The following is a 17,632-nucleotide window of genomic DNA, read 5'->3' as shown; positions in this document are numbered from 1 at the left end:
ACGTCCATTGTATGATTTCTATTCATGTCCAACCATCCTTTCCCAAGCCAGGTGGCAAAACATGTGTCAATAATTAAACTGTTTTTACATAACAGGATACAGGAACACAATGCAATTTGCTCCCCGTATTTCATTGGGCCTTTATGAAAGCACATGAGAGAGTGTAATTAATCAAACCACTGGAATATGTGAACGGCAATTTCCACTTAATGGCACTTACAGGGATTGGGTCCCTTAAGCACCACGTTCTGTCTACCAAACGAGCTGGATTCATTTTCATCTTCATACTTCAGACAATAAAACCTGGGGTGGATGTTAAACAACACCCATTTTACATTAGGAAATACAAAAGACATGAGATTGGGTCCATGCGGCCCGGTCCGGTGCTTTTGGTTGCACCGTAACTGCAGTATTCATATTCAGTTCAAGTTGAGGACTCTCAATATGTGTGTATGACAAAAGAGAAAAAAACAGATATCCGTTTTAATGATCTTGTCTTTGACCTCAAACCTGAGTGTATGTTCTGAATTCACTTAACCACAGGAGGCTAACCGCCGCCCATCCAGGGACGGGAAGAGGATCATTCGCTGCTTTTAGTGGCTTTCTGTGAGAGGATGGTTCTAGTCTAAATGGCACCCATGTCCCTAAAAGTGTTCCCCCCCCCACCCTCCCTTGCATCTCGTTCTCCCTCCCTCGGCCTCTCCAAAGACTCCTCTAAGTGCAGCATCTTGTTTCAGTAATTCAGCCAGGGCAGAGACAGTGCAGAGAGGAAAGCCATTGATTTCTCTCTCATTTGGTTCCTCCTAGACTTGCTGTAAGGCCTCTAGGGGAGTTCTGGACTATTGGACAGGACAATGTTGTGGGAAAGAGTGTCATTGCATTTAAGGTCATCGTTACACCAAGGTTTACTTTTGAGTGCGTTTTTATTGGTGTGTGGAAAGAAAGCAGACAAACAAACAATGCTGCTTCCATTTCCAGGACGGCAGACATTAGGATGTGCCCGACGGCATCGGCACTCTGAGTGATGGACGGAGATATCATGCGCCAACAGCAACGTGATCCACTGCAGAGATGCGCTGGGAAAACTGCAGCCGCGTACCAAGCTTTTAGTGAGGTCCATAGGTAAAGCACGTGTCTATAAAAAGGCACCGGTGCTAAATAATTTAGAGGAAAGGTCTTTACTGTACTATTGCTCTTTCTGCTTCATATCATCTTCCAAAGGGAGGAATTAAGCAGAGAAGAGAGAGAAACCGCTAAATGTCATTGAGGATTGGGGGTGGAATGATAGTGCACCCAAATGTTGATGTACTGTGTGTCAAAAGCAACAATTTCCAGATGAAAACAGCATAGAATTGTCATCCATCTGTGCCAATAGACTTTTCATCCTGCCTATCAACAGGTTTGGGGTTGGTTAAGCAACCGGCCCTTTCTCCTTGCAAACGGTTCATTCTGCCAGCCTGCTTAATTCTTAATAACAGTCGCTGACTCTCAGGTTGAGCCTCCTCTTATTTACATGTGATTGAGATATTCCAGCACAAACCCATTAAAAATGCAGCTCCACTACCTGCAGATCTCGGCATGTATTATTTTCAAAACCAAGATCAATCTTGCGTGTCATTAAGAGTGCAGTACAAACAAGACAAATCTATCTATTGTTTATTACCTCCTCGAGCTTTTCACCCAGAGGGCAGGAAAAGGGAGGGAGGGGCAGAGGTCAGCATAATTACCATTCCCTCCCTCCTTGGAGTCAGGCAGTGCTAAGACATGCATTGGCAAATTCCATGGCAGCATTGTATATCACATTAGCATAAAGCCCCAAAGAGCTAACCTTTGTTCAAGTCCATTTGATTGTAAGAGAGGAAAACAGTCTCTCTGACAGCCCCATCCACCCGCAGTGTTTCACCAGTTCACTTGTTTGTCTTTCAGTCTTGTGACTGCTCTTGCTAAAGATGTGCTATTCCAAAAATAAAGTGTCAGGGGACATGGGGGATCATTGAATCATCCTGGGTAGAATATCACATCATCTGGAGAGCTTCAAGGTTCTGCCTGAGAGAGAAGACAGTTTGTTTAATATAATACAGCAAGTTCAGCTGCTAGCACCTTTATATCTGTGCTCCGCTACAATAATACGCATTATACTGTGTGTTTGCTCACATTCTGATTAACAATCACACTGGATTATATTTGTTTAGGTGAGGATTACTTGTGAGCTCCGGGCGTCATAGAGTTCACCTGCAAGCGCGCTCCATTTTGGTTTCCGTCGACCAACAACAAATCGCTTGCATTTGCAGCATCAGTACACTCTAATATGCCTATTGACTGAAAATCAGAGCGCCCGTGCTGACAGAATGTGAAATAGTGTTACTGAGCAGAGGAGGCTGGGTGGCGGGGTCTTCAGTCATGCTTAAAACCAGAAGCAGAAGGACTGATGTTGCTGGGAGGATGAAGGAAAGGTAAAGACGAGACAGGGCAAACAGGAGGCTGACACAGAAATGCACAGATGTGAGGAATGTAGAAGCATAGGATAAATGAGTGAAAATACAGGAGCGGGAAAAGAGAGCAAAGGAAAGCCAAAGTGGAACGATAGAACAAGAAAGAAAGAAAGAAAGAAAGAAAAAGAGATCTGTGAATTCTTCCTTCCTCCCGTGAGACCTCCCTTGATGCCAAGCATTCATCATCCAGCCTCTAATATCAGTTATTCTGTGGCTCCTCTGCTTACAGCAGAATTAATTTCTGCTTTAATTACTCTCATCGGCGGAATGCTGATGAAGGAGAGGGACGAGGCATTCTGGGACTCGGGCCTCATTCCACCGCTTTAATTTGAATGAATTCCACCCGGAGACGCTGGCAAACAACTGGCAGCCGAGCCCCGGGAGCCACTCTGGGACCGCGCAGAAGAGCCGCCGCCATGGCCCCCACCAACCCGGCTACCTTGTGTGTGCGCGCCTGTGTGCGCTTTGCCTGCTGGTGTGTATTGCTGGGAGCACGTTGATTGCAAGCGAGGCTGCGGCGTTGAAGTGAGGAGGCAGGGAGAATGAACACACGAGACCAACAGGGGAGAAAACCGCCCCCCAACAGATCAGATTGATGGATTGAGCGATGTGTGTGTGTGTGTGTACAGTATGTGAGCATGTTTACAGTGTTTGTGTGTTGGCATGTGTGCACCTCAGTGTGCAGCGTGTGCATGTTTGCACATATGAATGAGCTCACCAATGTGGGGGTGAGAACGTAGAGCTGTAAAAAAATGTCAAGCAGAGAGAGACAGAGAACAGACATATGGACACGAAACATGTGAAATATGAAGAACATCAGTCGTTTCAACCAACTGTGTAACACAAGTGTTGGTTGGAGAGCAAAAATCATTAATAGTTAATTTAATTATTCCAGATATGGCAGATCATCCTCCCAATAACCTCCCGGTCTGCGTCTCATACAAGAACCAGCAGTATCAGAAGGAGGAAACGGCAGCATGAATAGGAAAGATAATAAAATGAAGGAAACAACGGCAGAAACAGCGTAACGTCGCGGCGAAGCCGGCAGAGCAGAGGGGCCATAATTGACTTTTCTCCAAGCTTGGTAGTTACAGAATGTAGCATATTGGATGAGGATTGTCATTGATTATGTGAGTCTGCCCTACTGATTTGTTTGATTAAATGTATCTATGGGTTTCTTCTCCGAGCCCTAATGAAGCAGCAATTGGAAACTCAGAGACTGGAGTAAACTGAGCCAAGCTGCCTTCAGCCCCACCTTGTCTATCTGTGTGGGAATAGTAGCAGGACTCGTCACAAGTGCCAATGAACCTCTTATAGATTGCAAGGAAAGGTGAATATTATTATTTGGTTAAGTCAATTATTATTAGACATATTTACAATAAGAAGTAATGTTAAGCATTGCTCTTCTGCTGCCAAAATGACCTGAAATAATAGAAAGATTGAAATTCAATGAATAATTCTGTGGCATTGATCTCTGCAGGGAAACATCCCCTCACAGCAGAGTAACATAACTATAATTAATATGTATGCTCGTATTGTATACGATAAGTTTTAAAACCCACTGGAATCCAGCAGCGCTTTTTAAACTTCATCCCAAATAACACAATTCATCTCGTCCAATTTGACGTCCCTCCTCCTCCCGTTCAGCAGAGGGCGGGGAGGCAGGTGGGAGTGACCTCCACTGACCCTGAAACCTCTGGACAGGTGGGCGGTGGCCCGCGTGCACTGTCCGTTTTGGCAGCTGCTCTCCTTCCCCGGCAGGGAGCTCAGGCCACGGTGAGCAGCTGGGTCGCAAACACTAAGCACATTAATATCTTCTTAATGATAATAATCATTATGGCATAAGCACCTTCCCCAAAGTGGGAAAGGCTCGCGGATTGTGCCAGAGTAGCATCGTCGTTAAGGTAAAAAAAATAAAAGAGATAACAGAGATGAAATGACTCTTTTAATGGGCAGCAACTTACAGCCACCAGTATGATGCAGACACTAATGTAATAATGTGATAATGAGATACACCGAAGTCGTTAGGGAGACCAAAAACCCGACGAGAAGATAAAAACTGCACTTGAAACTGAGGTTGACACAATTAACACTGCGGAAATACAATACACACCGCATGCTAATATGGACCTGTCTGTAGAACAGACATGATTTAATGGGTACAAACTATCTCTCTGATTTCCTCCTACTTTTAGGCCTCCTTCTGGAGTCCTAGGAGCGCCTCGTCGCCTTGCATCCCCGCGCCTTCGAATCCTTGAAGCGCTACGCCATCTCCCGTGCACACGCCCCATTTAATATAACTGTCAGTATTCACCTATCACAGGCCATTATCTGTCTCATCCGCGTTCATTATTGAAGCTAATGATCTGTTGTCCTCTCTGCTCCCCGTTGAAGGAGGACTACATTAAAAGTCTCTTACTAACTTAATTAGTAATTATAAATGTTAAAGATTAATCAGAGAGCGAGTGGCTTAAGGTCCGCGTCTCTAGGCGGCGGTGGGACAAATGGAAAGACAAAGAGGCCATGTCGCCGCGGTGTTCACACGCCACTGTCACGCTGGAAATTGAACGAGACATGAAAAGAGTGGAAGTGTGACCGTTTTAAGCCGTGGTGAACCGCGCATGTGTTTCCGCGTGGTCGTGGCGCTTGTCTCGCATCCTTCCAGCCGAATATACATTGTTGTTTCATTTCTATAATCTACAAGCACGGCTGTAGTGGTTTTAATTCTGTTACAGGCATTTAATAGGGTAACCTAGGACGCATGCAGTACTCGCATTATCTCTTTCTAACAAGATGGAAATAGATCCCATAATTAAATCCTGTGTGTACGCTAATTCCTGCACCGCTCGCTTCCACATCAGCCGCGCACTCCAGTAAACATATAAGCACTGATATCAACATTAAACCTTAATAACTAGTAAAGCTTTCATCCAGGGAGTTCCGGTGTGATTACCATTAATGTGTGTGTGTGTGTGTGTGTGTGAGTTGGGGGGGGGGGAGTCGCCCAGGAACCATCTCCCTGTTTTCCGGCGCACGTTGACGCTAAAGCCAGGGGGTCGGTGCTCTCGGTGCAGGAGGGAAAACAAGGAGGAACTTTAGTGCTGTGCTGAGTTGGGGGATGGAAGAGATGCAAATTGCTCTCTCGGCTGAACTGCAACCGTATGTGTAAGAGAAACTTTTCAGGTTGAAGGACGAGCGCCGCGCTCAAAGTAAATTCTACGCTAAACAACGGCTTGGTAATCTTGGTGCTTTGACCGTTGAGCAGAGAGTACTACCAAGGCTCACAGAGGGGGGTGACGAGGGGGGGGGGGCATCGGCCCGCTGCACCTGAAACCTATTAGAGAGCTTTGGAACATTCCACAGGGTTCTTCCACTTCGGCCGGAGGGCATCGTAAAAGGTCCTCGCAGAGCGGGTCGCGACTCAGATGCCGACAAAAAGCCAGCGAGGTGAAACACTAAAACGTGCGTGACGCCCCGAGCATGTGTGTATGTGTGCACGTATGTATGTGTGTATGTATGCATGCGTGTGCGTGTACGTATGACCGCAGTGTTTTTATTGACTTCAGGAAGAAAACTCGCAGCTTCCACAAGATCCCTTACTTGCCTTCAAAAGGAGCTCGCTAAAGACAATGACAACATTTCCTGCACTTAAGACTCATAAGGAATTAGTCTTCATGGAGGAACACTATGGTTAAAACATTAACCATTGCCAAGCCAAGCAAAACTTTTAGGAACTTTTCATCAAATGGTTTGCCATCTGGACTTAAAACAGTAGGGGCCCGATAGTGCGCTGACACTAAAAACAAACATGCATAAACACACGCAACCTGCTGCCAAGTATCTTGCAGATAGCCTTAGCCTTTCCGCTATGTGTGTGTGTGTGTGTGTGTGTGTTTTTTAGTGGTACCAAGGCCCGTCTCTTTGGCTGGATCTGTGTCGATGCCTCGGTGTTATGCTCACTAGGCTCGGCTCGATGGGTGTCTGTGGCCTCTCCTCTGGCCGCCCGTGTCCATTTGCTCTGCGGGTATGGCAGGCCCGAGCTGACAGATGGCCGCCCCTCTCCATTCCGCTCCAGAGTAACACAGTAACTGGTTTTTCCTCCGCCGTTGACCTTGCCGCAGCCAGCCAGCAATCCAGGCTGGCACTCGGCCTGTCGAACAGGAGGGTAATGAAGTCCAGCGCTGCTCACATGATTATTAAGGCTTTGACGCTGGGGGGCCTTTCAGAACCCAACCCCCCCCCCACCCACCCGCCCTCCCGCTCTCTTCCCCTGTCTGCCATTCACACGGCCAAAGTTCGATGAGGATAGTAATTCCTTACACGGCGTTTTTGGAAAACCACCATAGTGCACCATAAAGTGAGCGAGAACTTTTTTCTGTTTGCATTTTTTGACAAACCCCTTGTTATGAAGCGCACTTAACAACAATTTAGTGAACAACATTGACGCTCTGTCCTATTCAGCGGCGTAGGATGGCCCTGCATGCATGTCATTCCACCAACACGCCGAGTAAGAGCCACAACACAGAGTTAGGTCAGATCTGTCACACTAGTATTGCCGCTGACAGCCGCTAAAAGCGATGCAGTGCAGCAGCGGCGCACCACTTGACTCCCGCTGTAATTCTCCCTCACCGCAAGCATCTCTAGGCACGCACGGAACCCTGGTCCCATCGGGGCCAGACTGGGATTTGAGAGGTGTAGGTTGCAGCGCTGACCTTTACTAAGGCAGGACTGTCTGTTTGCACTTCTCCCGTAAGCCCCCTCCGGTCAGACTGCTAAGCAACCCCCGTCAGAGCAGGGGTGCGCCTGCACCTACGGCCTCGGTGACATCTCAGAGACCACTGGGAGGTAGAGTAATGCAGAGGTTAATTCTGATCATCCAGTATTTATGGGCTTCACTTCAGAACAAGGGTTGGCATTAACACTCTAAAGGAGACACCCCTCCTGTATATCAATAAAACAGAAGCACAGGAAGAGCCTTCCCTTTTTTAGGTCGCAACTGCAAGTCCAGAACTAGACTTGCAGTTGTTTTTTTTAAAGGCAAATCATCAAAGATGAAATTGTAAGATGCCTACAAACAGGTATTGTTGTGTTCCATTTAGATTTTTTACAGTTCAAGCGACCGCTGGATGCAGTCGGCCCCAGATCACCATGGCGACATCAGCCCACCAATTGCAATGCAGTAAGGGGCGGCGAGTGTTCGCTCCGAGTTTGTACAAACAGGCAGTATGAACTGAGAGCATCAGATATTTTCTCACATGTTGGCCCAGTCTGTGAAGTGTGGGGAAATGTCAGGAAAAATCAATAGATAAGGACCACATCAGCCTGAGCTTGTCTGGCCTAGCAACAGAGCATCCCCATGGTGATGTCAATTACCTCTGCTTTACAACAAAAACACCAGAAAGAGCAAAACAGCCTCTGCAATGCTGTAAAACTTTTAATGCAGTCTCCTGGTTACGTCGAGGAGTTTGTTAGAAACTTTGTTTTCCACCAAGACAGGTAGCCGACACAGTCTTATTGATGCTTTTTTTTATTTATTTTTCCGCAGCTCACTCAGTTTTCTATTCTCCTCATGGACGGCACATTAGTCAGGAAGAGGTATAATGTAACGAGCAGTAAGGTGCGCATAATTGCATATTAGCAGCAACACACTTGGCTGCACGGGAGGTGACTGCGCTAACGAACAGAGAGGCGTTATTAATCACCAATTAATAAAAGCAGGCAGATATCACACTCGGTATATGGCACGCATGGCTTCCTTTGTTTCCACTGGCTGGTCCGAGCCTGTTCTCTTATTTATTTCATAAGATTGATCCTGTTCCTGTGCTGTGTTGTCTATTGAGTTCTGACTCTGATCCAACCCCGTAGGAGTCAAATGAGGAGTGTTTGGCCATGTCTGTTAGCAGATTACACGAGTGTGTGTGTGTGTGTGTGTGTGTGCGCTCAATGACTGAGGGAACACCAACAGACGCTCCTAATCAGAGGATTACAGAAAGAAAGACAAATGAAAAGAATGAAATTCTGTTTATGCTCAAGGAGGAAAAAAGAAACACTTATTGGAGTAGTGACCTGGTCGGAGACGGGCGGGGGGGGGGCAGGGATGGAGACCATGTAATCAACACACGCGGCTCGCGTTGCTTTAGGGGCCTGAGACGAGCACTCAACAAAACAAGCCTTCTCATTTTCAAATAGTTACACTTTGCTTCCTGTTTGTTGCCCCACTGACAGCCAACACGCTGTGCTTTGCCAGGTGGGAGCGTGGTAAATGTGAGGCAGGGTGGAAACACGGTGGCTTTAGAGGCGGCGTAAAGGAGGACGAGAGGACACGGAGGAGGAGGAGGAGGAGGAGGAGGAGGAGGAGGGGGAGAGCTAAAGGCCTCTCCCTCGCTCTCCTCTCAAGCTCCGTGACGGCCCACAGTGCCTGCTTCACACAGAGCGGCCAGCTGTACAGCAAATGCGCCTTTCCCTCTCCGCCCCCGAACCTTTTCCACCCCTCCGGTGCCGCCCCCCCCCCCCCTCCGCCCGGGCCGACCGGGCCACCGGCTCCTCCCTGACTTGGCTGAGAGCTCGTTGCTGTCACCGACCCAAAAAACGATCCGTAGAGGTGACCCCCCCCCCGAAAAACACTTTTTCTCGGATGCGATTCGGTTTTGTTTATTTACAGTCGTCCTCCGGAGCGCCGGCACCTTGGCGGGAGGCGCTTGCAGAGTGGACGGGAGTGAGATGAAAATTGGATTGGAAGCAGATACATACAGGAAAGCAAAAACCTTTCACCTTTAAAACCGTTTAAGACAGAGCTTGTGCTTCAAAACATGTCGGGGCTCTGAAAATCCACACAGGGACATCCCCCCCCCCACCCCCCCACCATGAGGCTCCAAATGTCATAGTTTACAGTTGGGTCAAAGTGAAGCAATGGGGTAGCATGATGGCATGCTGATAAAACCAAACAAGCTTTTGTGTCAATGAAAGACCTTCAAAGGTCCTCTTGAAAAAGAAAAGAGGACGACTTTGTGAAAGCGCTCTGATTTTAAACATTTCCGCCCGTGCAATTACTCCAGATCAAGATGGCAAATTGAACTGCAGGTCAGATTTGTTTTTTAATCTCACTGATAAAATGGAAAGAAAAAGGTTTGATAGCGACTGCAGCAGCTGAACGCTGTATAAATCTGTGCGTCTCTGGAGAAAAATCGGACACCCTCAATTCTGTAAGTGAGCCATGCCAAAAAAACTCTAAACTAAAGAGTGGCCAGCTGTCTTCTGGCCTGCTATTAAATTGCTCCTTGGATGGTGGCGATATCATTTTTTTCTCCATAGGAGCATCACACCAGGTCCCCAAACAGAGCGACCAGCTGTACAGCAAATGTGTACTGATCCATCTGGGCCCTAGCAGGCTGCGGCCTCCATCTTAAAACACGTGGGGCCATTCACGGGGCTCGGCTTGGTGCTGTTCCGCCGCACATCCGGCTGCACCCGCGGCCGCCTCCTTCTCTTTCATCTACCTCCATTGTCATAGTAAATGTTGAGTAGCTGGACGCCAAAGCGGGGGGGCCGTCGAGAAGAGGAAGCCACGAGCACCCCGGAGACTATTGTATTACAAAGGCAGCTGATACGGACTTGTACGGGTGAGACGGGCTCAGGTTTTGTTGTTCCATACACTTAGCGCCATGATCATGTCACGAGACATCACTATATATAGAGTTATCAGCGTGAACGGACACCATGGAGCGGGGCATGGATGAAAACAACACCCCTATGAATCCAGCGTCTGCTCCATTACCTACGCTAATAACGCTGACAGCTGAGCGGAGATGACCCCGGCCCCCTGTTTCCCCTCTCCTGTGCAGATGGCCATTAAAAGGAGAAAGTGTCCCCTTTTCAGTAGAGAAGGTATTTAGAGCTTTTCCTAATGACTATTTTTTTCTGTGTTTTTGGCCCAAATTGGAATTGGTGATTACAGGCTGAATTGAATTTAACGCCATTCTACATTAAAAGGGGACTAATTCTTCAGGAGGTAAATGAATCCAAGAGATTACCGTCAGAGTTACACAACTAACCTTGATGCAAAACTTTTCCCTCATATCTATTGTCTTTATTCACCTCAGTTTCATTTTAGTTTCTCTGTTTTACCAAATGCAGCCACTCCTCGACAACCTCATCTTCCTACCGAATTTTCATCCCGATGAGTTTTGTTTTCTCCACATTTTAGAGATTACAGCAACAAATGAATGTCACAGAAACCCGTTTGAGGAGTCTGATGAAACCTGTGATCACGTCGAATACAAAGCAACGGCATATCAGAGAAGTAAGACATCAGACAATAACCCAATCACCTATCCTCCTGTTTTCTTAAGCTGTCTCAATTCCACTATTATGGGGGAACTGTGTGCTCGTACGGCTGACAGACATAAAATAACCAGTAGGGGGGTTTGTTTTCCACCCTCCCAGTGTGCTCCGTGCCTGCCTTTGCGAGAGAAAGGACTAATGCTGGCATGGTACTGTATTAGGCACCCCCAGTAGAATAGTGGGTGAGCGGATCGCAAAGATGAATACAAAATACACACCTACACACTCTCAGCTCGCCTCTCTCCTTTGCAAATACACCGAAGCGTCGAAATCACAAATCACATGCTTCTGATTGTTTATGCACAAACAGTGGGTCCCTGATAGAATTGCCTACCGGTCCTGATAGAATTGCCCGCCGTGTTTAAATTCACCTGCGCCTAGAAGCGTGTCCCAAACAGAGAGGCGGTTTGGTTCCAGATCAATGAGTCTCTCTCCCACTGAAGACAACAGATAATGCAGTGTAATGAAAGAGCCGCCAAACGAGCTGAATAAATGAATGAATAAAGGAACGTGAGACTGGAATTCAGACGCCTGCTTACTGCAGGCAACAAAACCTGTTTTCCAATTGTCTGTTCTCTACAAATTATTCTGCCTGCGTACAAATGATAAACCAAAAGTGAAGACATTTGGAAAATGTAGTCTTACACCAGCACTCCTTGTTTAACAATCTTGCGGAAGAAAATGAGAAATTTAGAATCATTTTCTGAAACTCAATGTAATAATATCAAATGTCCATTTGTTCAGTTGATTTGACGTCACTAAATGCAGAGAATATGAATGTATTTTACCAAATGTTGATTCATCTGAACAGACTATTTAAGTGAGGAGGCGAGATAAACAAACAAACAATTTAATGTACAGTAGCACTGTGGAGATTTTTCAAGAACTGTGGAATAATAGTGGGAATTTTAAACAGATAAAATCTGTTTCCTCATTTTTATATTTGAATAATCTGTATATTTCCACGACTTCAAACGACCTCCATACAGAGCGGCTTGAAGTGGAGAGATTCTACTCCACAAGCATGCACACGTACTATTTTATACCATTCACATGCATGGGGAAATGACGGTGATGGGTTTGTAAATGCACAACACTGGGGATGCAGTTGATGGTCAAAATATTAAAATAATTCCACCTATTTGGTGATGTGATCCAGATACTTGTGAGCCTGAATGAGACGGGGTCAAATATTTTATTACAATTATCAGATTGTGATTCACCTTTTAAAAAAATGCTGAAAAGACTATGTCTGAAATGTATTCAACATTATCAAATATTATTGAGAAATTAGGGGAATTTTCCTTAATTATTTGTATATTGTATCAACGACGGTCACACAAAATCATTCCCTCTAACATTTAAATCGCACACGTTAATTGTTTTTTTAAAACATAGAGAAACTTTCTTCATATTACACGGCCTTTGTTCCAGAGGTGCAACAGAGACCGTTACGAATGAAGAAAAAGAGTTAACTCCTACCCAGCATGTGGTTGGCCACATGGACTTGGATGTCCCATTCGCTGTAGAACACCATCTGACATTTGATGCACTGATATGTCTTCTTCTGAAAATAAGACCAGATGGAAAATACTTATTATAAACAACCTAGCAACACAGCAAAAACAAACTCACCACGTTTTAGAGAACTAATTCTATGCAAGACCAAAATACATTACCTCTTCAGTTTGTGAGGGACTGGATCTGGGCATTGGGGACACCTGGGGGGTCTTGAGCTGTCCACCGTTGCTGTCCCCAGCCTGCTCCCGATGCACCGTCTGAACATGGTTTTGCAACTCTGCTTCGGACTCAAACTTCACATTGCAGCTGGAGCATCGTGTCTTGGCAGCGGACACAGAGGATGTAGAACAGGATGAAGAGGATGAAGAGACGGCTTTGCCTTTGACGTCTCCGGGGCTCAGACTCTCCCCTTGGATCCATGCGGCTGTAGTTGTTGCTGGGGTGATGGCTCCGCCGTGCTGCTGCTGTTGCCTTCCTCCGTTCACTGTTGGACTGGAGCTCTTGGAGCCAGCTGCTGTCACGCAGGATGCACAGAGTCCGTAAGGCAGTCCGTTGATGTCCAGCTTCACCAGGTCTTGCTTGGACCGGAAATCTTTTAGGCAAGAGGCGCACTTGAAAGGTTTTTGGATATGATGTTGCTGCTGGTTATGGGAGATGACGTGGCTGCGGCCCATGGGTTGATGGTTGCCGGACATGGTGCCTGTCTTTTGCATGTGGAAAGTACCATGGATCTTGAGCTCCAATGTAGAGGTGACTGTCTGCATGCACACCACACAGCGGAAACCTGTCAGAGAGTTCCTCAGGTCAGGGTGCATCTGACAATGCTCCAGGAAGTCCTCCTCACTATGCAGTGGCATCTTACAAATGCGGCAGCTGCCTGTGTCCAGACTCTTGCTATGTGTGACCTTGTGCTCAGTAAGGGTCAGCAAGGAAGGGAACCGCTCCCCACAGATGGGGCACATATAGTGTTTGACAGGCCCAAGGTGGGTCTGCATATGTTCCCTCAACCCAGGCTCCGAAAAGAAGGTGCGGGAGCAGACATTGCACTTGTGGTTGCCCTTTATCATATCGGCTTTCCTTTTCATCATGGCGCTCTCACCAGGGCGTATGTTGTGGTCCCTCAACTGGTGGTTGGTAAGGAGTGAGTCCATGGTGTAAGACGCCCCACAAATGTCGCACCCGTACATGGGATCCGCGGTGTCCACTTCTTCCTCACTTGCGTCGTGGCTGTTCTGAGACTCCACCACAGTTCCCGCTGCTACCCCTGAACCGTGGCTGTTGGTCAGTAGGCCATGTAGCTCGACATCTTCTTTGGGCTGGCCGTCCACACCGCTTCCAGTGGAACCATTAGCGCCACAGTTCTGTGCCTTTCCCTCGAACACACAGTGTTTCTCCCTCAAATGCTTCTCCAAAAGGACGATGGCATGGAAGGCCTTACTGCAGAAGCGGCAGTTATACTTCTTGCTGTGGGTAGTGATGTGGCACTGCAGCTCCACCTCTGTGCCAAAGGACTCCCCGCAAAAAATGCAGCGGTGGGCACGGCCCTGGTTTTCCAGATGGCTGTGTTTGACGTGTAGCTGTAAGTCAGTCTCATGCCTGAAGTCCCAGTTGCAGGAGGTGCAGCGATACACCTTCTTCTCATTACTGTGCTTTACGGCCAAGTGGAGCTGAGTGGACACTTTTGAGTCAAACACCTCCTGACACAAAGTGCAGCGGAAGAACACAAAAGTGTGCATGTCGAGTAGGTGCTTCTGTAGGTCATCCACCGAAGTGAACTGCTTGTCACAACTCTCACAAATGTAATAAGTGGAGGTAATAGTGAAGTGAAGTGTCACATGCTTCAACAGAGACTCCTGGTTGGGGAACTCTTTGTTGCACTGTGGGCACGTGAGTTGAGGCTGCATGCCATCCAGATGAGTTTTTAGGTGAGTCTGGAAAAGGTCTAGACTGGTATACTTGGCTCCACACTGGTTACATATGAACTCACCGGCAGAGCGCGGGGCCGAGCCCCCTTGCTTCAGCAAGGTGTGTTCCACAGATATTGGAGAAGAGGGGCTGAGAGTGCGCAGAGATTTCTTTCCATTGTTGATGTAGTTCAGGGCCAGTGGAATGTTCTTGTGATTCTCTTTGATGTGCTTGTTGAGCTTCAGAACGCTGTTGAATATTGGCGAATTGGTGCAGTACGAGCAGGAATACACCTCTACTATAGACTCTTTGGGAGTTACGGCTAAGGGGGAGTCAAAGCGCAGGCTTCCCCCGTCACAGTGAGTCTGACGAACATGCTCTTCCAAGGTAGTCTCTGTCAAGAACCCCATGAAGCATTGGGGGCAGAAGAAGGCATTGCTCTCCTTTGCCACAGGACTGGGGAAGCCATGGGAGCAGCGAATGTGTTCCTGTAGACCGTTGAGGTCACTCAATACCTCGGGGCAGAAGTTACACTGAAGGAGGGCATCGGGCAGGCTGGCTAACAGGGCGGCGTGGTCTTCTGCATTGTGCACCTGCTTAAGATGTTCATTTAGGTTTAGTAAAGAGGGAAGAACTTCCAAGCAAAACTGGCATGTATGAGCCTGCTCTGGCTTGTCCAGATGCATGGTTCGCAGGTGAATTTGAAGGACAGCCAAACTGGAGAACACTTGCTTGTTGCAGTAGATGCAACTGTAGGAGACTTTAGGCTGTTTGGAGGAACGCCCTCCCATATCGGATGTATTTTGAGCCGCCCTCTTCCGTCGCCCCCTTGTCTTGGGCACAGGGGGCGCTGTCTCCACCATTGTTGAGCTGTCAACAGAGAGGTTGGAGTCAGGGGTGGTGCTGGAGACGGAAGTGTAGCCCACGGTCAGCAAAGAAGGGCTGTTGCTATGGTTACTAGATTCGGGGAGCTGGTGGACGTCCATGTGAGCATAGAGGTCCTCGACGGACAGAAAGTGCTCCGAGCAGATAGCACAGGAGTGGCCCTTCCTGTCTCGGCCGTGGGCCTGGTCAATGTGGGTCAGCAGGGTTCCCTCATCGCCGAAGGGCTCATGGCAGTAAATGCACTGCAGGGTGGCACCCAGGCCTCCATCCTCTGATGGAGAGCACTCAGGGTGGCACTCCGCGATGTGCCTCTGGAGCTCCTCGGGGACGTCAAAACCCTCCTCACAGCGGCTGCATTTGCGAGTTTCTTTCAGCTTCCATTCGTCGGCCCGAGAAAGGCTCGAGCTGTTGCCGTCTTTGCCCCGTTCGTGTACTTGCATGTGGCCGTGGAGAGAGCTGGAGGAAAGGAAACCTCGGCGGCACACGGGGCACTTGTGGGGTTTGTTAGAGGCGTGAGTTTTCATGTGGATTTTGAGGTGATCGCTGCGGGAAAAGGCCGAGTCACACTCTCCGCAGTGGTACTTCTTATCACCGGTGTGTAGCTTCACGTGCCGATCTCGACTGCGCTTGTGCTTAAACAAGCGACTGCAGAAGGTACAGCTGAAGGGGAGTTTATCCCCGTGGCTCTGTTCGTGGCGCTTGAGGAAGCTTAAGCGGCTGAAAGACTTGTCACAGAACTGGCATGGGTATGGCAGGCCGGGGCCCCCTTCTTCCTCGCCAAAATCATAGTCCTCGCAGTGTCCTGGAGATGTCTGGTCCTTACTGGAGGGAGATGATGCTGGCCAAGAGCACGATGGGTCATCCTCAAGATCAACACCGTCTGGAGAGGGAGACAGAAAGAGAAAAAGGGGAGCAGAGAGGGGGAGAGGTGGAGAGAGAAGGAGAGAGTGGGTAAGAGAGGTGTTCCGTGAGACTGTGTCAGAAACCCATTTGTCTGACTCTTTTGAATAGAAAAGGTGGGCCACTGTGGGCTTATTTGTCATAGTAATTATACGGTTGTGGTGTATGAATTTAGAGTTCTTTGCCACTTAGACAATTTTTTCTTCAGTGGAAACAATACCTCTCCTTAGGTGTTATCTAAAAGTTACACTTGAATATGCAATTTAAAGTATAATTAGAGAAGAGAATAAGCGGAAATACTTTTACCACAATTAACCTTGTATGTGGCCATGTAATGACTTAGCCCGCTGTGACTCAAAACACAATCTCTGTGACATTTAAAGCCAACACAGGACAATGGGTGTACTTTAGGATGTAAACCCGGCATGAGGTAAATTAGAACATTTCTATTATTCCCTGAATAATAACTAGAATATTTTTGAGAAACAAGAGCCCTTGAAATGACCTTAAGACAGGAGGTGGAAAAACAAGCAAATAGTTCTCAATAGTGAAAGAGAAAACGGGCCATTCAGACCACGGTTAAGCGTGGCCTTTAGGAAGCCTCCACTGCAAAACACAGGGTTTCATGAACGCATCAATCCATAGATATCAGATTAAAAAACATGAATTATTATTACATTTGTCTGGATGAACGAGAAGAGGGCAAGGCGGGGACGGGGAAACAGATAGGGGAAGAGTTGCTGACTATAGGAAAGGACAAGCAGGTGCAGAGAATGACCACGGAACACCACACAACTGGCAATGCATTTGTTTTACAAAGCCGTTAACGCGTCCCTTCACTAATCGCTTCTATGCAAACATTCCATTCCCCTTGTTCACTGGACAGTGATGTGAATGGAAAACACTGGACACACTTTCCACAAGTTCAAAAGGTTACAGACCACTTGTTCCTGCTGCCGAATTATAAGTGCTGTGAACTTCCTTACCTAAATAAAACAAAGTAATCCCAACCCCTTCAGAAAAAAAATGTGTCAAAAGGCCAAAACTTGGGAAAAACAAGAGGAAACTGCACAGATTTATGAGTGGGGCGAAGGAAAGGCACATGCTCTTTCCAGGATCCGACCTCTGTTCTCTCCTTCAGCTGACAAATCTTAGTCTCTCTCTCTCTCTCTCTCTCCCGCTACTGTTGTTTTGTTGGGAGATCTGCCCTTTGTCAGGATATCATGCCCTCTCTGAGCACTTGCCCCCATCAGGGCCTATCTTCAGGAAACAGATGGGGTCGGAGGCCATTCCCTTGCCCCTCCAAAACTGCTGAAAGCAGCACATTGAGAGCCCACCTCCACATCGTGGCCCTCCCGGAAACCTCCCACCCCTGGCAAGGCGCCCACTCTGCACACACATCTCACTCAAGGAGCAAACGTTGCCTGATGTACTTGCTTTATCCCTCAAACATGTCTCAATGTTCTCTCTCTCTCTCGTGTGAGGGAGGATGGGTGACTCAGTGCTATGCCCTCCTCCACAGAGGGGGCGGATCTGCTCTGCCTCCCAGGGTATAGGAGGAGAAGACAGTGCAAGAAGAATGACCCCAG

The 17,632-nt window shown here is 47.6% G+C and overlaps 1 protein-coding gene across 11 annotated transcripts in view; it reads right to left on the bottom strand.

The window, feature by feature from the left end:
- Positions 1 to 17,632, bottom strand: part of znf521 (zinc finger protein 521) — an 88,028-nt gene that overhangs the window by 35,336 nt on the left and 35,060 nt on the right. For 5 of the 11 annotated variants that reach the window (XM_078098587.1, XM_078098585.1, XM_078098586.1 and 2 more), the window contains 2 exons: positions 12,512 to 16,023; positions 12,315 to 12,399 (listed from right to left, as the gene is read on the bottom strand). In XM_078098587.1, coding sequence (XP_077954713.1) covers positions 12,315 to 12,399; positions 12,512 to 15,667 — 3,241 coding nt within the window. In that variant the 5' untranslated portion in view covers positions 15,668 to 16,023. Of the gene's footprint in view, positions 1 to 11,970; positions 12,004 to 12,314; positions 12,400 to 12,511; positions 16,024 to 17,632 lie in introns of all 11 variants that reach the window. The other 6 variants (XM_040170905.2, XM_040170906.2, XM_078098583.1 and 3 more) reach the window with 3 other exon arrangements.

This window comes from Gasterosteus aculeatus, chromosome 3, assembly GCF_964276395.1.
Source record: "Gasterosteus aculeatus chromosome 3, fGasAcu3.hap1.1, whole genome shotgun sequence".
Taxonomy (NCBI): domain Eukaryota; kingdom Metazoa; phylum Chordata; class Actinopteri; order Perciformes; family Gasterosteidae; genus Gasterosteus; species Gasterosteus aculeatus.
The sequence above is the reverse complement of the archived record's forward strand: the minus strand, read 5'-3'. Positions and strand labels throughout refer to the sequence as shown.